The sequence below is a fragment of the Silurus meridionalis genome, chromosome 23 (genome assembly GCF_014805685.1).
Source record: "Silurus meridionalis isolate SWU-2019-XX chromosome 23, ASM1480568v1, whole genome shotgun sequence".
In the NCBI taxonomy this organism is placed as follows: Eukaryota; Metazoa; Chordata; class Actinopteri; order Siluriformes; family Siluridae; genus Silurus; species Silurus meridionalis.
In genome coordinates, this window is record NC_060906.1 from 1,813,623 (window position 1) to 1,836,464 (window position 22,842).

Here is a 22,842-nt window from a genome sequence, read left to right on the forward strand (position 1 = left end):
ATAATACAGAGAGTGTTAGGCATCACCAGAGTGAATATGAAGAACATTCAAGTCATTGCATGTGAGATATAGGGAGGTAACCGATCTCGATAACCTGTATTAATGAATTATCAAATTTGGTGACCCTGCTGTAAGCTTGTTACTGTTCACTTTTCAGGATATAAGAGAGAGAGAGAGAGAGAGCGAGAGAGAGAGAGAGAGAGAGAGAGAGAGTTCGGTATCACTAGAATGAATATGGAGAACAATAACAAATTTCAGTCTTTTATTCAGCACTTTATTGCCGAATAACAATAACTCTATACAATATATATATATACACACACACACACACACACACAGACACAGACACTTTCATTTATATACAGGGAGTGCAGAATTATTAGGCAAGTTGTATTTTTGAGGATTAATTTTATTTGAGGATTTAATTTGAACAACAACCATGTTCTCAATGAACACAAAAAACTCATTAATATCAAAGCTGAATATTTTTGGAAGTAGTTTTTAGTTTTAGCTATTTTAGGGGGATATCTGTGTGTGCAGGTGACTATTACTGTGCATAATTATTAGGCAACTTAACAAAAAACAAATTCATACCCATTTCAATTATTTATTTTACCAGTGAAACCAATATAACATCTCAACATTCACAAATATACATTTCTGACATTCAAAACCAAACAAAAACAAATCAGTGACCAATATAGCCACCTTTCTTTGCAAGGACACTCAAAAGCCTGCCATCCATGGATTCTGTCAGTGTTTTGATCTGTTCACCATCAACATTGCGTGCAGCAGCAACCACAGCCTCCCAGACACTGTTCAGAGAGGTGTACTGTTTTCCCTCCTTGTAAATCGCACATTTGATGATGGACCACAGGTTCTCAATGGGGTTCAGATCAGGTGAACAAGGAGGCCATATCATTAGATTTTCTTCTTTTATACCCTTTCTTGCCAGCCACGCTGTGGAGTACTTGGACGTGTGTGATGGAGCATTGTCCTGCATGAAAATCATGTTTTCTTGAAGGATGCAGACTTCTTCCTGTACCACTGCTTGAAGAAGGTGTCTTCCAGAAACTGGCAGTAGGACTGGGAGTTCAGCTTGACTCCATCCTCAACCCGAAAAGGCCCCACAAGCTCATCTTTGATGATACCAGCCCAAACCAGTACTCCACCTCCACCTTGCTGGCGTCTGAGTCGGACTGGAGCTCTCTGCCCTTTACCAATCCAGCCACGGGCCCATCCATCTGGCCCATCAAGACTCACTCTCATTTCATCAGTCCATAAAACCTTAGAAAAATCAGTCTTGAGATATTTCTTGGCCCAGTCTTGACGTTTCAGCTTGTGTGTCTTGTTCAGTGGTGGTCGACTTTCTGCCTTTCTTACCTTGGCCATGTCTCTGAGTATTGCACACCTTGTGCTTTTGGGCACTCAGTGATGTTGCAGCTCTGAAATATGGCCAAACTGGTGGCAAGTGGCATCTTGGCAGCTGCACGCTTGACTTTTCTCAGTTCACGGGCAGTTATTTTGCGCCTTGGTTTTTCCACACGCTTCTTGTGACCCTGTTGACTATTTTGAATGAAACGCTTGATTGTTCGATGATCACGCTTCAGAAGCTTGGCTATTTTAAGACTGCTGCATCCCTCTGCAATATATCTCACTATTTTTGACTTTTCTGAGCCTGTCAAGTCCTTCTTTTGACCCATTTTGCCAAAGGAAAGGAAGTTGCCTAATAATTATGCACACCTGATATAGGGTGTTGATGTCATTAGACCACACCCCTTCTCATTACAGAGATGCACATCACCTAATATGCTTAATTGGTAGTAGGCTTTCCAGCCTATACAGCTTGGAGTAAGACAACATGCATAACGAGGATGATGTGGTCAAAATACTCATTTGCCTAATAATTCTGCACTCCCTGTATATATATAGTATATATATATATATATAACAGTCTAAAGCATCCGCATGTCAATGCATTTTATTAGCCTTAATAAATAAGTAACATTCAGGGTTGTTGTTTTTTTATATCAAAAGCATTTGAAAAGCTTAGCTTTTTAAGTACTGTAAATGAGTCTTAAGTTCGTGGCTCATGCAACTGTTCCTTTGCAGCACGACGGCAATGTTCTGCACGCGCGTTCATGGTAACGTGCACGGCGCTAGGCGCGTTCCCGCAAGAACATTTAATGACCAATGGACGCCTATGTTTGCATTTACGCTGTTTACGTAGTGAACTTCTCTAGACAATCTATTTTAAGCTGCATTTTAGCAACAGCGCCCTCTATGGTCACAACATACGGTGGTCACAGATTCTGGTGTAACACCGGCAGCAGGACCTGCTCCAGCTACCAAAACACAGGTTAATTACAGATGTCACGAGGTGGAATATCTCTTATGACATGATAGATAGATTTTTAGAACAACCACCAGCCATCTGTGCAGCACTACTTTCAACAGAGGTCAGAAAGTGTGAAAAGGATGTCTTCACAATGAATGAAGCTCACATCACATGTGCTGAGGAAGTGCTCAAGGCACTAAAGCCAATTAGGAATGCCACATTGGTAATGTCAGAAGAGAGCATGCCCACTCTTTCTGTCATTGCACCACTTTATTCAAAGCTTGTTATGGGCTCAGAAGAAAGCCCAGATGATACAAAGTCCGCAAAGGACATCAAGGCTGCTATAGCACAAGATCTGGGAAAGAGATATGCCAATGAGAGGAAGACACTGTGCATGGCATCAGCTCTGGATCCAAGGTTTAAGGATCTACCCTTTCTCTCTGAAATGGAGATCAAAGAGACCTACTCCAGAATGACGGATGCTGTGGTGGCTGCCATAAAGAAGCAACAAAATGTAAGCAAATAAATACATTAATAAATTACACTAGTTTTTATTAAATACATTAAAATGTTTTATCAGTATCAGTTAATGTATCTAACATTAGTTCATATTATATTTATAACATGGTTAATATAATAACATTCATTGGTTAAATAATTAAGTTTTAATAAATAGTTGACATTTCTTTTTTGTAAATAATTAAATATGCAATAGGCTAATTTATCCTTATATCAGGTTAGATTGTGTTATGAAAGTTAATGACAATTTAATGTATAAATAATAATAATAATAATAATAATAATAATAATAATAGTTCTATTTGATGCTTTGATGTTTTTTCAGCAGGAAGCTAGAGAAGTAGAGGAGACTGACCAGTCAAAGGATGTTGAAGATCACCTATCTGACTATGAAGATGGCTCTGCCTACACCTCCCTGCAACCCATAAAGAGGCCAAGGAAATCATGTACATTGGCTGACTTGCTTGGAATGGTATTTGCCACTTCTGAAAACAACATGGCACCAAAATCTGCACATGATACTGCTGCATCTGAGATTAAGAGGTTTAGAGAAGAAAAACCTTTGCCTCTCCAAGAAAACCCACTCAGTTGGTGGAAAGAACATGAAGATGCGTACCCTGAGCTATCCAAACTAGCAAAGGGTTTCCTGTGCATTCCGGGAACAAGTGTTACCTGCGGAAAGAGGAGAGGAGGAGACATTGTAACTGCACATAGAAGTGCCCTGACATCTGAGCATATTGACCAGCTTATCTTTCTTCAGAAAAACCTTGACATTAAATAAAAAGACAAATATAAATACAAATGAAAGAAACCTGTAAAATCCAAGTTTAAAGGTTCTGAGAAGGTTCAACATCTGTAAATATTTTATTGTTTATATTTTTGTTTTGTTTTCTTTAGGAATCCTGCAAGCACTTTATTTTTCATTGATATAAAGCAGATGTAATTATTTTGTTCAGATCAAAATGTTAGGACACTGCATGCTACAATTGTAAACTGAAACTGAAGCTTTAAAAGCAGGGTCTAAAAATATATATGGTCTGTTTATAAACAGCTAACATGTAATACATTTAATTTAACACATTTAATACATTTAAGAAATCCTGCAAGCACTTTATTTTCCCCTTTATTCATACTGCACATAAAGTGGTTCAATCATATTGAATGTTACAGGGGCTAATTAATGCAAATGCAGTTCCCACTGTGCTCTGGTTAAATAAAAAACAGTTTTTGCTAAGGTTTGCATATGGTGGTGTTCTTAACAGCTTCCCTAAAACTTTATCCTATAACTAAAATTAGAAATATCCCAATATATCACCTTTCTTACCATATCGCAACATATCGTATCATATCGCAACCCCGTATCGTGATACGTATCGTATCTCCAGATTCATGCTAATACACAGCCCTACTGGATTCTTAACCCCCTCAATCTCAAGCACTTTTAGATCATTTACTAGAGGCTCGATTATAGAATTAAAACCATACTGTATAATATCCTGTGCATGAAAGAGGGCACATAAATGAATATTATCCAATGAGGAGTTAAAAATAGGGGGAAATTCCTTAATGTAAAATATATAGCACCCAATTTGTGTATATCTTTTTTGGTCTCAAAATCATCATAAAATAACTGAATTTGTAAGGCCTCTTTTTCAGAGTAAAATAAAGGATTACTTTTAAAATGTGCCGCATCACTAAAGTCAACATAAACGCCTTCCTTTGGAACATGTCTGGGTTTTAACAAATCAATAAGATAAGGTAAAATTGACGTTAGTGTTTCTAAAATGGGAATATAAGCAAATTTATCTGTTACAACAACTTGATCAAATGTTCCAGTGGTTTTATTTCTCCTGCTATCAAATCTTGTGCTGAGCACTATTTCGGTTGGTTCAACAGTTCCCCATTTCTCTGAAAAAAGTCTCTTTCGCTTGGCTTAAGTAAACAATTTTTTTTAATTTTCAATTGAACTTTCTATTTTCCTTTTAGTAGCAATGTCATGTGGAGACAGACTGAGCAAAGCAGCATCCTGGGCCTGACTCTGAATCTCAGAAACAACTTCCTCCATAGATAAAGCAAAACCACTTATAGTAGACTGACTCTTAAGCCAGCAACTTTTGTGTGTAACAGTTGTGTAACAGCAGATGCACACATATCCAAAGTGCTCTTATTTGACTAACAATACAGATGTTGTGGCCACCTCTTCAACATCTGATCAAATGCTTGAGCACTAATTTGTCCTTCTGCCTCAGCAGTCTCATGGTTGTCAGTGGTGTCAATTCTGGTCACTTTGCTCAGTATGTTTTATTTTCAAATGTTTTCTAAAATCTGAAAAAGTACCAAACACAGAACTACACCCTGTCTCTACACATTTAAGGTGGAGACTTTCCAGGAACAAAACCATGAACTAATCTGATGTGCCTAAGAAGCAATTTTTAACCCAGTAACGCAGCCTGACAAACAAAACACTTCATGAGGGCAGAAAATCTTAAGGCACTTAGCTAAGCAGCCTTTCTCTGACCTCAGCAACATGAGAACTCTTTCACATTGCCAACATCTATGTTGTACACAGTGGTCTGAAGAAAAGTGTACATGTTGTGTAGCATAATGTTGTAAGAGGTGCCAAAAACAAAGTGTGCCTTAAACAACTCGTCAAAGGCACCAAGAGCAGAGGCTGACTTGCATGGAATTGCATGCTGATCAAGAACAATGAAGTACTGGTGAACTGAATTTAGATACACGAATGCTACTCAAAAATCACAAAAGCAATAATGTTCTGTAGCAGCTGTATACAAACTGAATGCATCTTTAAACAATATCATTTGAAACATTTACTTGCCTCTTAATCTGAAATAACTGGACATAAAAGGTGAAACTGTCCTTCAAGTTGAGTGTGTCTCAAGTCAGAAATCTGACATTAGTCCATATTCAGACATCCTGCCACTCATGATCTAAAAGTTCCTGAATCAATGCAAGAACTCTTGGGTTTACGGGAAGACGGGCGGTGTTTGTCTTCTCAACTTTGGTGCCCTTCTCTGGGTTGATGGAGAAAAAAAAAACACCTTGGTAAAGCAGAAAAAAGGTGACTTAATAATCATAAAGCTTCAATATGATCAAAAACAACTTCACAATCTTTAATTTATTTGCTGATTAATCTTAAAGGTCAATAAATTATGTAAAATGTACTACCCATAGTTTGTTTACGTTAATGAATTAACATTAACTAATGACACATTAGTTGTTAATGCATTAACCTAAACAAATTATGAATATTAATTCTATTACAATTGACTTAGAAATGCAATTGTTCATTGTTCAATTTAGTTCACAGTGCATTAAATAATGTTAACAGATATAAAATTATGAAACATAAGTACATTTAGAAATGAATATGAAGATTTATAAATGTTATGAAAGTATCATTGATTGTTAGTTCATGCTAACATAGTTAACTAATGTTACCAACAAAATCGTATTGTAAAGTGAAATTAGTGAAAAATAGTTTTATATTGGTAAACAGTCAAAGTGACAAGGGCCCTAGCCCCCAAGCCACTGCAGGAGCTACCTTAGATTTGTTTCAAATCAATAAAATCATATAAAGTTTATCCAAAAAGACCTACCTCTGCAAAAACTCCAGAGTTGATGCCAGTTCTGATGGGTAATAAATATTAAAGCAATAAAAGCTCCCAAACATCAAGCAGAAGGCAGTGATGAAAGAGGTGATGTTTTCAAGTACAATGTTCTGATCCACACAACATAAATCTCTTCAAAGAAAAGCAGGACTGACCTAAGAAGAACATATTTTTTAATTAACTTATAAAAAGAAATTACAGATAAAAAGAAATACCAGATAAACTGAAAGAAATGGGCAAAAAATAGCAACTTACCACACACAACAATGGTGGGAGTCAAACAAACGTGGTTTATTTCTACTTCCCCTGCCAGGCATGTGTCCTCCACGTAGCGCAACATTGCATCTTCTTTCTCGTTAAAGTAAGACAGCAAAAGCAGCAACATTTGTTCAGAGCAACCAATTAGCTCTCCCCTCATCACTTCAAACTTTGTTACTGCCTGTAAAAACTTTGTTTTTCTTCACACCAACAGTATTTAAGTAGTTTAAGAGTCGTTTGCCCTTCAAATCCAGATTTCGTGTGAACGTTTCTTGAAGACCAATTCCAGTAAGTTCCTTGAAGTGAACTGCCATGCCAAGTTCACTGAACCAAAACGGCCACTCTTCCAAAAGGCATTTTATATTTTGCCCCTGGTTGACTTGTTTACGCTGTGTGTAGAAAGTCAATTTCATTAGATGTTTGACTTCTTGTAGATTTACAGTAGGATGCTGAGACATCAGCTTCAGGTTTTGTTTCTTTTCCTGCTGGCTCTCAGGGGTCTCTCCAAGGGGCATGAATTTTACATCCTAGTTAATGCACCCGTAAGTATCCTGGATTGTTGCTCTCTGCTCTGGAGGTATTTCCTCTGTGTCAGACTCATCAACACGATGCTTTCATTTTCTTATTTTAGGGGTTGTAGATCGCTTCACATTTTCAATCCTATATTGCAACTGCTTAAGTAAAGAATGGTACCCTGGCCCAACCACATCTCCCTCTATTACATCTTGCAGAGATTTAGGATATTTTGATGCCATCTTTTTGACAACTTCAGTAGAATGCCTTCTACTTTGGGCAGAACCTTTTCGCATAATCTCAGTCACCACAATCCGGACCATTTCTCTTCACATTCTTGGACTTGCTCGTTTTCTCTCTCCAATACCTGCATCAGTTCCTCTGGGAACTTCTCCCACAGTATCAGAAAGGTATACACCCAGTCAATATCAAGGCTATGGGAGCTGCTGGAAGAGAATGATTGTGAACTACTGGGTGAAAAAGACTGCAAGGGTGTGGGATGTCCTGGTGATGAACCAACAGATGAGCTGCTGGTTTCAAGAGTCTGACCTAAAAAAAAAACACAAAAAGCAATCATCAATAACACAATGTAAATGTTTTTATATTGATTACCTTTTAAATGTTTTGAGCAAGCAAGTTTGGGCACTAGTAGTATTCTGTTCTGCAAAACATGACTTACATCTCAGTTTCCAAGCAGCAATGACTTTTCAGGCTTGAACTGGCCTCAATGCTGATAGCAAATCATCTTCCTCTATAAACTTGAAATTCTCATAAGTCTCCACGCCTAGAGAATGCAAAGTCTCTTCTAAAATTTCTTTAGTCACCTCTGGAAGCTCAGGCAAAACCTCATTGATGGCAGAGCGTAGAAATGTTCTCTCCAGTCATTTCTGGAATCAAGTTAGAAGTAATATTAAATTTATGACAAGTCTTCAATTTTGAGAATAGAATATGTTTGCGGATTTAATTGCCTGCACATCTAAAAGTACAAAAAAACACGTGTTCATATTTTTAATATGCAATAGTGCAAAAGTTTAAGGCACCTTAGTTTTTATCCAAAAATTGTTTTTAAGCAAGTTATTTATATATTTTGCTGTAGTGTGTCAGTAGGAAATCAGTTTAAATTTCCAAACATTTCTTTTGACATTAAGCATCCAGTAAGATTTTGTATACAAAAAGTCACAGAATCTTATGCTCTACAAAGTGATCTGATCGTACATAATTGGATCCATCTGCAATTGCACAAAGAAACAGAAAAAGAGACACACTAAATACAGAAGAACTGTGGCAAAAATCGGAAGATGCTTGAAGAAACGCACCTGCAAAGCTACAGTACTGTGAAAACTGTTTTTGTACAGCAACTGATGCCAGACTCTTTGCTCATACAAAAGTTACACTGGATTATTAAAATTTGTTCAAAGAAATGTTTGGAAATGCAAACTGATATTTCCTACTGATACAAAATATATAAATGATACAGCAAAATATATAAATAACTAGCTTAAAACCATTTTGGAAGGTTAAAATAGCAAGGTTCCTAAGACTTTTGCATATGTTCACATTTTATTTGCTATATTTATATAGCATTTTAATATTGTTTTTTTCACCACTGTGCCTAAAACATGTTTTATTCCGACAGCACACTGTTTTAGTGGAATGACTTGGTGCCCATTAACAATGCATGATGACAATGGATAAAAATCCACCAAGTCATTACTGCTAAGACATTGCACCCTGGTACTTTGTTTTGTCACAGAGTACAGGTGGTATTCAGAATGATAGTCAGCTTTGTGCATTTCCATCACAAAATACACAGCTGCATCATTCTAAATTAAATAATAAGTAGTTCTCCAAACTCAGTGGAAAAGACTCTTTTTATATGACGTACCGCTGTGATGTTTTGGTTTTAGTGGACTCTCCGAAATAAAGACTTTCTTGATTCCAAGTATTCTTGGATTAGAATGTCAAGATAGGCTACCTGTGCTGATGAAATCTTTTGTGCACAAATTAAATCAACAAAATCTTTAAGCTGGAGCGTTAGCTGCCACACATCATGATCTGGATTTTGCACTTTGTCATTAATTAAAACAGGAAACAACCTTAAGTAATTCCAATTCTGAACAGCTTGTCCGAAAGCTTGGGCACCTCTGAGTTGACAGCACATGGCTTTGTGAGTGCATCAGTTCCTTTGTATTTAAACTGCTTGATGCGTCTGTTCAAGTTTGAATATGTAAGCCATTGCCTATTTTTAATGAAATACTTCAAGTACAATGCAATATCATAGGCTAAGACACCCTCAAAAATGTCATGGTCTAAACAAGGTGCGAGACCAGGCTGGCAAACATGAAAAGATTTCAGAGTATTAAAAACAGAGTTTACCTTTATTCCTTTGCTGCCTTGACTGTTTTTAGTTTGTTGATCACAAACAGCAGAATAGTAACTTTTAGGGGTGCGCTGTGGACCACAAACACTTGGGTCATCACTTTGAAATTCACTTTGTGCGATTTCACAGTATCTGCAAAAGTATTGAGAATTACTGAAATTTTCAGTAAACCCACCAATGCTGTGTGAACCTAAATTATCACCAGCGATAATACAATATAGTTTCACTACCTACAGTTATTCCGTTTTCCTCCAAATCTTGTAAATCCACTAATAGCTCTGAGAAAACCGTCGCACTTCCAAGATCCACTGATCATGGTTTAATTTGTCAACAGAAGGCATCACGTTCTTCTTCAAAATGACCTGGTATTTCTGGGAATCCATGATGCCAGGTACACAATCAAGATTGCCAGTTCCTGCCACAGAAAAACAGCCCCACATTATTGACCCACCTCCATGCTTGACCGTAGGGATGGTATTCTTCCGGTCATTAACCTGACCTTTTGCACGGCAGACATACCGCTGGTCCATATGTCCAAAAAGTTCCAGTTTGGTTTTGTCAGTCCATAGAACTGTCTCCCAGAACTCTGTAGTTTTATCCAAATTCCTCCTGGCATATTCTAGTCGACTCCTGATGTTCCTTGAGGTCAAGAGTGGAGTGCGTCTTGGGGTCCGGCCATAAAGTCCTTGATTATTCAGTGCACGTCTTATAGTTGCCACTAAAGCACTTGTACCAGCCTTCATCATGTCATCCTGTAGCTGTCTTGCAGTCACACAGGGTTTTCTTAGCTGTCCTGACTAAGTTGTTGAGGGCCTTGATGAAATTATGAGCGTTCTTCCACGACCAGGCAGGTTTGCAGCTGTTCCATAAGTTTTAAACTTCCTTATAATGCTCCCAATGGTGTGATGTATGTATGTGTGTGTGTGTGTGTGTGTGTGTGTGTGTGTGTATGTGTGTGTGTGTATATTGTGATGTATGTATGTGTGTGTGTGTGTGTGTGTGTATGTGTGTGTGTGTGTGTATATTGTGATGTATGTATGCTGTGTGTGTGTGTGTGTGTGTGTGTGTGTGTGTGTGTGTGTGTGTGTGTGTCTACTGTGATATTTATTGTATGTATTGTTTATGTGTATGTGGGGTGTGTTTATAAATTAAAAAGTACTGAATTTACAGTTTATTTTTCTTCTGTATGTGTGTTAGACTTAGGCAGCAGGGGAAGGAGGCCGCTCAACTTTCTCTGGGATTTTTCTGGCGAGCATTTGATGTGCGTCCGAGTGATAAGATGCTGGGTCGATTGAAGCGATTGGAGAAGGCTATGAAAGAGCTGTACGTATCTGATGAAGAGGAGGAGTTTGTGAACGTGCGCAACAGTGGTTTAATGATGTATAAAGGGCTTTACAATCAGCTGTATGAGCATTAAAAATATGGCGTGGCCTTCCTGTACAGCCTGCATAGGGACGGGCATGTCGGCAGCATCCTTGCGGACGACATGGGTTTGGGCAAGACGGTGCAGGTCCTCAGCTTCCAGATCAATCACACGCTTCTTGTCATGCCCACCTCCTTGATCAAGAAATGGCTAAATAAATTTAAGCACTGTACCCCTGGCTTTCAAGTCAAAGAATTTCATGGCAAAAACAAATTGGAGCGCAGCCGGAACCTGGAACAAATCCAGCGTAGGGGTGGAGCAGTCATTACCACATATCAAATGCTAATTAATAACTGGCAGCAGCTGGCCTCATTCAGAGGACATGAGTTCTTCTGGGATTACATCATCCTAGATGAAGCACACGAGATCAAAAACTCATCACTGAAAACTACGATGAGTGTGAGCGCAGTTCCGGCACGGCACCGCCTCCTGCTCACTGGCACACCGGTTCAGAACAACCTGCAGGTGATGTGGGCGCTGTTTAAAGTTTAAAAAGTTAATAGAAATTAAACATCCCCTTGAGTATTACAAACACAAAGTTCACAGACACTTATCCTCTCTGTTTCATCTCCTGCTGCACAGCTGGCTATAGCTTTTGATGGTTGTTCCAGCTCAGCAGTTACCTGTGCAGATTCACAATAAAGTGCTAACACTTCCCCACATAAATAAAAAACCTTTTAAACAATAAACTGTCCATTCATATGAGTTTAACAAATGTTACACATTTTGGGGAACAACATGCACATCACCAACATGCTTAATATTGCTTCGAAAGGATTTGGAGTCAAAAAACATTTGAAAATTGAGTTGAATCTTTAAATACCTTGCTTCTCCATGGCCAGTCAGAATATCTGTAGTTATAAGGAATCTCTTCCCCAGGACTTGTATCCTTTAGTGCAGATAAGCAGAGATGGGGCTTTCCATCCACTCTGTTTTCATTTCATCATTTGAAAGACATTTACAGCAATATACATACCACATTCTTTTTCCAATAAAATGAAATTCAAAGAAAAACACTTCAACTGCAGAGGGTTGGAGTCTGTGCCTTCTTTCAGATTATTGTTTAGTAATGAATAGACATCCCCTCGATATTCAACAAGAAAAATCTCCCTTTTGAAAGTGGTGACAGCTGAAGACTCCTCGACCTACCAAAGAGCAAATTATTTAGGAAAAAGGGTAAAACAATACTTGAACATAATTATTGAGCTTGTTACCTTTAAATGAATATATGTATTTTATTTCAAATCCATCTTTATCTTTAAATATGGATGAAAAATATGCAGCTTTATCTTTCAGACTTAGTTTAGCCCTCTGGGACCTTGTTGCTGTTTTTATCTGCAAGACACCGAGATGTCTTTTTCCACTTTATAACAGATTTTTTTTTATCATTATTATATGATCGTCACTTATCTAATCAATTATCAGTTACAGTTTTTTTGCATTGCTTACACACTAAAATTAAAAGTAGTACAATATTAGCAAAACCTTACACACTAAAGAGGCAAAACATCAGCCCATATTTGCACAACTATAAGCACATCGTCAACCTCACACTTGTTGTAAAACTCTACACACAGTGATTTGCAAAACACTAAACACACATTGCATACAAAAATCTATCTTGAAGTCACTTCTTGTAATACCAAAGCACTGACTGCACACCTGATGACTGTTGAACCAATTGGTTGGATGGTGCAGTAATTTGACAAACACTTGTTTGCTTAATTATAGACACACCAATCAGGTGTATAAGCACTATAAAAAGCAGCAGGTGAGTTCATCGGTCTTCAAGCACAATGGAAAGAGTCAGGGAAAGAGTAAGACGACGAGGTGAACGAGGAGGAGGACAAGGAGGAGGAGGAAGGGGAGGAAGAGGAGTCAGAGGAGGAATCAACAGAGGAAGATGTAGAGATGGAGGCCATGCTGGAGGTAGAGGAAGACAAGAAGTTGCTCAAAGAGGACCGAATCTGACCTATGTTCACAGAACAATGCTATAACACTCAATCAGCTCCAAGCAACATTGTCAATAATCAAGCCAGTTTCAACGATATCCATCAGGTCTCAACATTAACACTGGCACACATCCTTAAAAAAAGACATCTTCAAATGAAGCAAATTTATCGAGTGCCTTTCGAGCGCAATTCCGAAAGGGTGAAACGACTGCGGCATGATTATGCAGAGGTATGTATTTACTTTAGCAGTGTGGTCTTGCATACTGTCTCAATCTTTTACTGTACTGTAATATGTATAATAGATCTACACAATTTTGCATGACACTGTTCTTCAGAGAGTTTTACGAATGGATGGAGAGGAGATCCAGCATGAGTTCATTTACGTAGATGAGGCTGGGTTCAACCTGACGAGAACACGAAGGAGGGAAAGAAGCATCATTGGCCACAGGGCTATAGTCAATGTCCCAGGGCAACGTGGGGGTAATAAAACACTTTGTGCAGCCATTACACAGAATTAGGTCCTCCACCGCCATGCCCATATGGGCCCTTATAACACAGCACTCATACTTACATTCTTGGACCAATTGCACAACATAACAGCAGCAAATCAAATCGATCATATGCAATAAATTGTTGTCTGGGAAAATGCGTCTTTAAACCGCTATGCACTAGTTCAGAACTGGTTTCAGCAACATCAACATTTCACCATCCTATATCTTCCACTATACTCTCCATTCCTCAACCCTTTAGAAGAGTTTCTCGGCATGGCGGTGGAAGGTACATGATCTCCGTCTCCAGGCTGAGGTACCCCAAATGGAGGTAGCAGCAATGCAAGGATGGATTCATCATTCAAGACATTTCTTTCCAAGGTGTCTTGCTAATGACAACATTGCCTGCAATGTTGATGAAATTCTCTGGCCAGATCCAGCTAGGCGAAGAGACAATGTCTAGTTCTTTTTATTTTTTTACAGTGAACTAACAGTACAATACATGAAGTGACTGTTACAGTATTATGAATCTCCATGTCAACATTTTGGGCGTGTTGACAAATAAATGAGTTTCTTCAGTCTGCAACATTGGTCTTGTGTAGTGTTTGGTGAATTTACATTATACTTGTACTTTATTGATGGTAGCCTACTCTAATCATAGGGAAGTAGAAGTGCTAAAAGTGTTTCAGGTTTATCAAAGCAGAGTGTAACTTGTGCAAACAGTATAGTAATGTGAAACGTGTGTATTTCATATTGTAACAAAGTGTGGTTTTTACACAGATGTGTATAGTTTATTAGAATGTTTAATTATGCAAAAAATCTGTTTAATTAATTAATCTGTTTAATTATGCAAAAAACACAGGCCCTGTTTTTAAAATCGTGCTTAAGCAATTCAAAAAAACCTACTGTTGTTGTATAGGGCTTAAATATGAAAAGGGATTATTCTATACTGTGTCAGTAAATAGTACAAGTGAAACAGGAAAACATCTTGGATCATTTTATTTTTGTTTTGTTTAGTATTTTTTAACATAATGTGAAACAGGCTGCTTTTCTCCATCTCAACTACATTGTTTCTGCCACCAAAGAGAAACATTATGATATCAGACTTTTATATACTGTAGGTGAAACTTCTACAGACACCTACAGCAATACTACTAATTAACAGCTCAGACTGATAGACTGCTACCATTATGCTTCATGCCTTCATCCTTTTCCTGATTTAAAATATACATGTTTGTTTTGCATGTTGTTCCTTTAACATTTGCCTTATGAGCAACCATAGTGTTTTCAGGCTGAAAATCATATCCAGCTACAGCTTCCCTAATGATGTCATTGTAGTCACTCACTACAAACTCTGTTGCCTTGTCTGTGACAATAGTATGAGGGAAGAACTCACCAGAATGAAGAAATGCCTGGAGAAGCTGATGTCTTTCTGCAAGAGTCAAGCAAAGATTCTGAAAGTTATGTAATTTCCTTACACACTGTTTGGAAATAAACATGCTTGCTCTCAAACCTTAAAGTCCACAAGCAAATTAATGGACAAATGAATAATGAGCTCAGGGTAGTGGCTAAGATAATGATGTTTAGGTCTGAGACAGTGGGCAGGAAAAATGTGTTTCCTGAAATGTAGGTACTCAATCAAAACTCTTAAATACCCCACCTGATGCTTGGAAATGGCTGGTGAACAAACAAGTGCTACGATTTCCCTTAACAGTAAAATTAGTTGCCAAACTTCATTTGTACCAGGGAATTCAATTTTGTCACCAATCAACAATGGCGGCATCCTCAAAAAACACCAGTTTTGTACAGCGTGGCCACCGAGCTTCTCACTTCCCGGGTTCATTTCACACGGCCTGTCCCTGTTTTCGTTTGCCAGAAACAAACTGACTGATCCTGCGATTCAATTCCAGGTAAGTAAATTGTCTGTCAAATTTTACAAGATGTTGTATACATAAAGGAATATCATACGACACAACGCCTTCAAACAAATCATGTCCAAGCCATGGGGGCAACCCTGGCTGACAAACTATGAGGCAAACCCTCAGCACAGTTTTGAACACTGTACGAAATGTGGCCCTGGAAAGTGGATCTTGCTGAAATGTTTATCTATTTCACAGTATCAGCAGAAGTATGTGCTTCCACTGAAATTTTCCACAAACCCATCAATCCTATGTGAGCCTAAATTGTCACCGGCTATCACCCGCAAAATTGCTTTGACGTTCAGTCCATCAGGAAAACATACACCTGTAGTCTAAAGCTCTTTAAGATCGTCAACTAAGCAGCTCATGACCACTTTTTCACCAAACTACTTAAAGTCTTGTTCCCTACAGAGAAACACCAACTGCATTTGATCAGTGCTTGATCTGTTAGAAGGACAAAGATCTGCTAATGTAAGGTCTATAGCAAGTATCTTATGTTTTTTCTTGCCAGACCCTAAAGGGTTCACTACTTCAAAAGAGTCTTGATACAAGATCAATCCTAAGGCAGATTTATCTATTTTATGCATGTTTGTGGATACATTTTCACCATCGCACAGATCTTTTAAAATGTCCTTCAATGGGACATGACTATGCACATCTCTGTACTGTTTATAGTCACCGGAGATTTTAATCATGCAAATCTCAGGACTGTGCTTCCCAAATTCTATCAGAATGTGGACTTTGCAACCAGAGGAGAAAACACGCTGGATGTTGTTTACACAAACATCCGGGGCGCATACCGTGCGAAGCCCCGCCCCCACCTCGGGTACTCAGACCACATCTCTGTTATGTTGATCCCAGCATACAGACCACTCAGCAGGCGTTCAAGACCAGCTCAAAAACAAGTGAGAACCTGGCCAGCAGGATCCATGTCTGCTCTCCAGGACTGTTTTGAATGCACTGACTGGGACATGTTCAGGGAAGCTGCAACCAATGGCGATTTCATCAACTTGGAGGAGTACACGTCAACAGTGACCAGTTACATCGGCAAGTGCATTGATGACGTAACTATCTCCAAGACCATCACTATACGCTCCAACCAGAAGCCATGGATGACCGCCAAGGTTCATGCGCTGCTAAAAACAAGAGACTCTGCCTTCAGAGCAGGGGACAAGGCGGCCTTAAAACAGCAAGGGCCAAACTGTCCCGTGCTATCAGAGAGGCGGCGCGCACACGCCAAGAGAATCCATGGCCACTTCAGGACAGCGGAGACACCCGGCGCATGTGGCAGGGCATCCAGGCGATCACAAATTACAAGACCACATCACCTGCTTGTGACCGTGACGCCTCCCTTCCAGATGCGCTGAACGACTTCTACGCCCGGTTCGAGGTGCAGAACAACGTGGTGGTGAGGAAGACAATCCCTCCTCCCAGTGACCAGGTGCTATGTCTAACCACAGCTGAAGTGAGGAAAACTCTATGCAGAGTTAACCCACGGAAGTCTGCTGGACCTGACAACATTCCTGGCAGAGTGCTCAGGAATGTGCAGAACAACTAGCAGATGTCTTCACTGACATCTTCAACATCTCCCTGAGCAGCACCACTGTTCCTTCGTGCCTCAAGACGACGACCATCATTCCTGTGCCGAAGAAGTCTTCTGTGTCCTGCCTCAATGACTATCGTCCCGTTGCACTCACACCCATCATGATGAAGTGCTTGAGAGGCTTGTCATGAGGCACATAAAGACCCAGCTCCCACCGCACTGGACCCCATGCAGTTTGCGTATCGTCCAAACCGCTCCACGGACGATGCCATCTCCACAACCCTCCATCTGGCCCTCACCCATCTGGATAACAAGGACTCTTATGTAAGGATGCTGTTCATAGACTTCAGTTCAGCATTCAACACAATCATTCCCCAGCACCTGATCGAGAAGCTGAGCCTACTGGGCCTGAACACCTCTCTCTGCAACTGGATCCTGGACTTCCTGACCGAGAGACCTCAGTCAGTCCGGATCGGGAACAGCATCTCCAGTACCACCACACTGAGCACTGGGGCCCCTCAGGGCTGTGTGCTCAGTCCACTGCTGTTCACTCTGCTGACTCACGACTGTGCACCAACTCACAGCTCAAATCATATCATTAAGTTTGCTGATGACACGACCGTGGTGGGTCTAATCAGCAAGAACGACGAGTCAGCATACAGAGAGGAGGTGCAACGGTTAACAGCCTGGTGTGGAGCCAACAACCTGTCTCTGAACGTGGACAAAACCAAAGAGATGGTTGTTGACTTCAGAAGAGCACAGAGCGACCATTCTACACTGATCATCGATGGATCTTCAGTGGAGATCGTCAAGAGCACCAAATTCCTTGGTGTTCATCTGGCGGACAACCTCACCTGGTCACTTAACACCAGCTCCATCACCAAGAAAGCCCAGCAGCATCTCTACTTCCTGAGAAGGCTGAGGAAAGCTCATCTCCTCCCCCAAGAGCGGTGTAAAAACAACATGAATCTAAAATATTTACAGTAATTTGCCAATAAATAATCACAATAAACATTAATATACACACGTTTGCAGACTGATTGTCTGCTCCCTGGTCTGGTGTGACACTGTATACTTCAATGTAGAGCTGCAACTAATCAAATACATTTTTTTCTTATATGTTTTCCTTATTATAACTAAAACTCGAATTCAGGGTATTTATTTATAAAAGTGTACTTTAAAAATGCAAAAACCACATACTGTATTGAGTTTAGCTATCGTTAATTTTGATAGTTTAAAGTTTATAGTAGCTGTGTCACTTGATGATCTAATCCAATGATGATCACCAGTTTGAAAAGTAGATCAGACGGTGAGTGAGTGGAAGTGTGCTCCTTATAAAGAAGAGAGTAGATTGAAGACAGGTGAAGGTGATTAGTAGGAGGGCATGGCTGTGTGAGTGTAGGAGGGAGGAGGCCCTGACAGTACCCCCTCCCCCAGGGTCGGCTCTCGACGAGAAGAGGTAAAACAGGTGTTTATGGATTTAGAATTCAAAGATTGTAACGATTGGCTATATATATTTTGAATGTTTTTTACTTGTTATTAAAAATTAATTTGTTTCATGAATTCATTACTCTTTTTTTGGTGATGATGCAAGAATTTGTTTACTATGAATAGCTGGTTCAGAGATCTGATTCAAATAACTGACTCACTTGTGATCGACACATCAAAACAGGAATCATCCACTGCCTCAGATGTGGGTGTTGCAAAAGAAGATTGTTTAGGCTTCTTTATGTTTTTTTTCCTGATGATCCGTTGCTGTTTTTTTTTTTTTTTTAGGATTGGCCAAGGATATTGCTTCTATTCTTCTTTTACTTTATGTAATTCCACCATCACCACAAGACTCAAGATGTCTTGAAAGATCTCAAGATCTCATCTCAAGCTGAAAAACACCTTGTCTTCAAAAAGGTAAATTTGGTCTTTTCTGTAACCACCTGGGAGATGGTGGCTCAGTGGTAGAGGCATTGAACTTTGGTTTGAATCCTGAAAACAGGTTTAAATCCCACCAACACTGAGCTGCCCTTGAGCAAGGCCCTTAACCCTCTACACTAAATATCAAATAAATATCAAATATCACCTGTGGTCTGCTTAAAGTGAATGCGTGTTGGGCTGATTTTATTCTATAAAACTAATGAAGCAGGTCAAATGTAGATCTTTTTTTTTTTATTAGGCTGGGACTAACATACAACATTTACATTTACATTTGCGGCATTTAGCAGACGCCCTTATCCAGAGCGACGTAAAAACGTGCTTTAAATCTCTAGTAATTAATAAATCTACACTGGTATGCAAGATTACAAACTCAATATAAATATAACTCGAATTCTACAAACTTGGAAAGTGCTAATTTAGGTATTTCAGGAAGAGGTAGGTCTTCAGTCTTGAAGATAATCAGGGACTCTGCTGTACGGACATCTAGGGAAGTTCATTCCACCACCTTGGTGCCAGAACAGAGAAGAGCTTTGAATTGTACTTACCTCTCATTCTGAGAGAAGGTGGTACCAATCGAGCAGTGCTGGAGGATCTCAGACAGCGTGGTGCAGTGCGAGATGTGATGAGGTCACTGAGGTAAGATGGTGCTGGTCCATTTTGGCCTTGTAGGCAAGCATCAGTGTTTTGAATCTGATACGTGCAGCTACTGGAAGCCAGTGAAGGAGCGCAGCAGTGGGGTGGTGTGGGAAAACTTGGGCTGATTGAACACAAGTCGTGCAGCTGCATTTTGGATCATTTGCAGTGGATGAATAGCGTTCAGGGGAAGACCTGCCAGCAGAGAGTTGCAGTAGTCAAAGCCTTGAAATGACAAGAGACTGAACAAGCACCTGGGCAGCCTGTATGGACAGAAATGGTTGAATCCTTTGGATGTTTTAGAGAAGAAATCGACAAGAACGAGCAACATTAGCGACATGTGGGAAAAAAGACAGTTCATTGTCCATAGTTACCCCAAGGTTACGAGCAGTGGCTGAAGGGAGAGCAGAGAGTCATGAAGTGTTATTTGTAGATCTTGACCTGGAGATGAATCACCTGGGATGACCAGCAGTTCTGTTTTGCTGGGGTTGAGTTTTAGTTGGTGAGCACTCATCCATAAAGATATGTCTGACAAGCATGCTGAGATCCGAGCAGAAGCTGTGGTATCTGATGGAGGGAAAGAAAAGATGAGTTGAGTGTCATCTGCATAGCACTGATAAGAAAACCCATGTGAGGATATGACTTCACCAATGGAGTGGGTATAGAGGAGAAAAGGAGGGACCAAGTACAGAGCCTTGTGGGACACCAGTGGTGAGTCTGCACGGGCAGATGTGGATCCCTCCATGTTACCTGGTATGAGCGACCTTCCAGGTAGGAAGCAAACCATTCCATGCTGTTCCGCAGATACCAAGGCTCTTGAGGGTTGACAAAAGTGTCTTGTGGTTGACTGTGTCAAATGCTGCTGAAAGGTCCAGGAAGATAAGTACAGATGACAGCTTGGCTGACCGAGCAGCATGCAGTTTCTCAGAAACAGCCAAAAGGGCCGTCTCTGTGGAATGTGCCGCTTTGAACCCAGACTGGTTCGGATCATGGAGGTTTTTCTGTGAGAGATAGACAGACAGTTGGTTAATACCAGTGCGTTGCAGAGATTTAGAAAGAAAGGAAAAAAGTGATACCGGTCTGTAGTTGTTGATGTCTGATGGATCCAGAGCAGGTTTCTTCAAGATAGGAATGACCCTTGCTTGCTTGAAGGTAGTTGGTACATAGCCAGATGTTAATGACCCATTGATGATTGTGGAGATGAAGGGCAGGAGATCTTGCGTGATGGTCTCGAGCGTAGTTGAAGGGATTGGATCCAGAGGACGGGTGGTGGGATTGCAAGATCGGATGACTTGCAGTATCTCATCTTCTGTTAAGGTTGAGAAGCTTGACAGAGACGGATTGTTGGCTGTGTTGTGTAGTCATTGTTGGAGAGGAAGTGAAGGTCTGGCAGATTTTCTTAATCTTTTCATCATAGAAGGAGGCAAAGTCATTAGCAGTCAGGGAGGATGGAGCAGGTGCAGCAGGGGGGTTGAGTAGAGAAGAGAAGATGTTGTGAAGCTTACGAGGATCTTGTGCAGAGGCCTTAAGCTTTTCCTTGTAAAAGGCAGTTTTGGCAGAAGTCACCTCCATAGAAAATTTGGTCAGGAGTGCACGGTAAGATGAGAGGTCTACATAAAGTTGTGATTTTTCCACTTCCTCTCTGCAGATCGGAGTTCTCGTCGATTACTGCGCAAAACTTCTGACAGCCACGGTGTGGGACAAGAAGTCTTCTTGGGTCTTGTAGTCAAGGGGCAAAGGAGGTCCATGGTTGAGGAAAGAGATGAGAGGAAGGAGTCCGTAGCAACGTCTAAGGGTAGAGAGGAAAAGGAGTCAGGGTCAGGAAGAGATGAAAGAGTACATGAAGTTACAGAGGAGGAGAGATAGAGTGAAGGTTAGGACGGATAAGAGAGACATGTAAATTATTTTTAGGTTGAATAGGAAGAGTGATTAAAAAGGAAACCAGGTGATGATCAGAGATTGGAAGTGGAGTGGCAGTCATGTCTGTAGCTGGAGTAGGACGGGTGAAAACCAGGTCCAGGGCATTTCCTCCCTTGTGGGTTGGAGGGCAGCTGTTAAATGTCAAGGAGAAGGTATTCAGAAAAGGCAAGAGGCAAGATGACTGAAGTTTGTCGGATGGGAGGTTGAAGTCACCAAGAACTGTCAGAGGGTGCCATCAGAGGAAAGTACTGAGGAGCGTGTCCATCTCTTCTAGGAAGTCTCCAAGGGGACCAGGAGGGCGGTGGATGACGATGATGAAAAGGTTGATTGGAGAGGTAACTGAAACTGCATGAAATTCAAAAGAAGTCATGGTTAAATAAGACAAAGGGAGAGGTGTGAAACACCATCTCCGTGATAAAAGTAGACCTGTACCACCACCTCTACCAGTTTCTCTTGGTGAGTGAGAGAAAGCATAGGCAGAAGACAGAGCAGCTGGTGTAGCAGTGTTCTGTGGGGATATCCAGGTCTCAGTAAGTGCCAGAAAGTCAAAGGTGTAGTGGGAAGCCAAGCCTGTGATAAAGTCAGCTTTCCTTACAGCAGACTGACAATTCCAGAGCCCACCTACCACCGCTGTTTGAGATTGAGACAACAGGGAAGGGTAGATGAGGTTACTGGCGATGTGACATCTGTTCTGTGGATGGGAACGTCTGTGTCTGTAAGAGATGACTACAGAGATGGGTTTGAGGCACATGACTGATCTCCCAGTTTGAGATCAATGTGTTTTTTAAAGTAAGAAAGAGTATAAATAGGACTTTCTAAATAACACTAAGAGTTACTGACTTTAAGGGGGTTACCTACTTGTGGGGACTACCTACTACCGCCACAGACCATAGTCTGTAGCGGCGCGCCTTCAGTATAAGTGAGTAAGCCCTTCCCACAATTCACACCTCAAGTGAGACTGAAACTACTCTTGATTAATCACCTGACCAAACTAATAAGCACAGACCAACACTCTAGAATCAACTGAGTTAAATAGATATACAAAGTTAGAATCCTACCTTACCAGAAGAGAGTAGATTCAAGATAGAGCTAAAGCACACTGAAGATTAGGCTGGTTACACCTTCAATATAAGTGAGTAAGCCTGCCCACAATTCACACCTCAAGTGAGACTGAAACTACTCTTGATTAATCACCTGACCAAACAAGAGCATACAAGAGCACCTTGACTCCAGTGAAGAAAGCACACAGCCATACATGCTTATCATGGGTACAAAAAAGAACAGCATTCATGGATACTACATCATTCTTGAGAAGAAAGTCATATCATGCAAGTCAGTGAGTGGTCTTGGTGCGTTTGATGAACTTCTTAAGGCTCACTTTGTGTTTGGTGAATGTAA

The 22,842-nt window shown here is 40.3% G+C and overlaps 2 protein-coding genes and 2 long non-coding RNA genes across 7 annotated transcripts; 2 read left to right on the top strand and 2 right to left on the bottom strand.

The window, feature by feature from the left end:
* The first annotated feature begins 1,975 nt into the window (after positions 1-1,975).
* On the top strand, positions 1,976-3,800 carry LOC124376806 (E3 SUMO-protein ligase ZBED1-like). Of its 2 annotated transcripts, none has more exons than XM_046836088.1 (2): positions 1,976-2,852; positions 3,183-3,800. In XM_046836088.1, the coding sequence occupies exons 1-2, from the start codon at positions 2,400-2,402 to the stop codon at positions 3,636-3,638; spliced, it is 909 nt and encodes a 302-aa protein (XP_046692044.1). In that variant the 5' UTR covers positions 1,976-2,399; the 3' UTR covers positions 3,639-3,800. The 2 variants fall into 2 exon arrangements, with proteins under 2 accessions (XP_046692044.1, XP_046692045.1); XM_046836089.1 differs by having other exon boundaries at positions 3,186-3,800.
* A 1,856-nt stretch (positions 3,801-5,656) lies between these two features.
* On the bottom strand, positions 5,657-7,241 carry LOC124376908. Its single transcript, XR_006923991.1, has 3 exons — positions 6,742-7,241; positions 6,475-6,641; positions 5,657-5,916 (listed from the first exon to the last, which is right to left on the bottom strand). It is a non-coding gene; the product is annotated as an uncharacterized LOC124376908 (long non-coding RNA).
* Positions 7,242-7,614: 373 nt separating this feature from the next.
* Positions 7,615-10,397, bottom strand: LOC124376896. Of its 3 annotated transcripts, none has more exons than XR_006923979.1 (5): positions 10,157-10,397; positions 9,868-10,052; positions 9,634-9,769; positions 7,937-8,144; positions 7,615-7,806 (listed from the first exon to the last, which is right to left on the bottom strand). It is a non-coding gene; the product is annotated as an uncharacterized LOC124376896 (long non-coding RNA). The 3 variants fall into 3 exon arrangements; XR_006923978.1 differs by having other exon boundaries at positions 9,872-10,052; positions 10,137-10,397; XR_006923977.1 differs by having other exon boundaries at positions 10,137-10,397.
* Positions 10,398-10,761: 364 nt separating this feature from the next.
* On the top strand, positions 10,762-11,683 carry LOC124376839 (DNA excision repair protein ERCC-6-like). Its single transcript, XM_046836133.1, has one exon. The coding sequence runs from the start codon at positions 11,124-11,126 to the stop codon at positions 11,550-11,552; it is 429 nt and encodes a 142-aa protein (XP_046692089.1). The 5' UTR covers positions 10,762-11,123; the 3' UTR covers positions 11,553-11,683.
* Positions 11,684-22,842: the final 11,159 nt, after the last annotated feature.

Excerpts from the sequence above, each read along its gene's own strand:
- LOC124376806 (XM_046836088.1), top strand. The coding sequence starts at position 2,400 with ATGATAGATAGATTTTTAGAACAACCACCAGCCATCTGTGCAGCACTA. Across the intron at positions 2,853-3,182 it reads CCATAAAGAAGCAACAAAAT|CAGGAAGCTAGAGAAGTAGA; the intron begins GTAAGCAAATAA and ends ATGTTTTTTCAG.
- LOC124376839 (XM_046836133.1), top strand. The coding sequence starts at position 11,124 with ATGGGTTTGGGCAAGACGGTGCAGGTCCTCAGCTTCCAGATCAATCAC.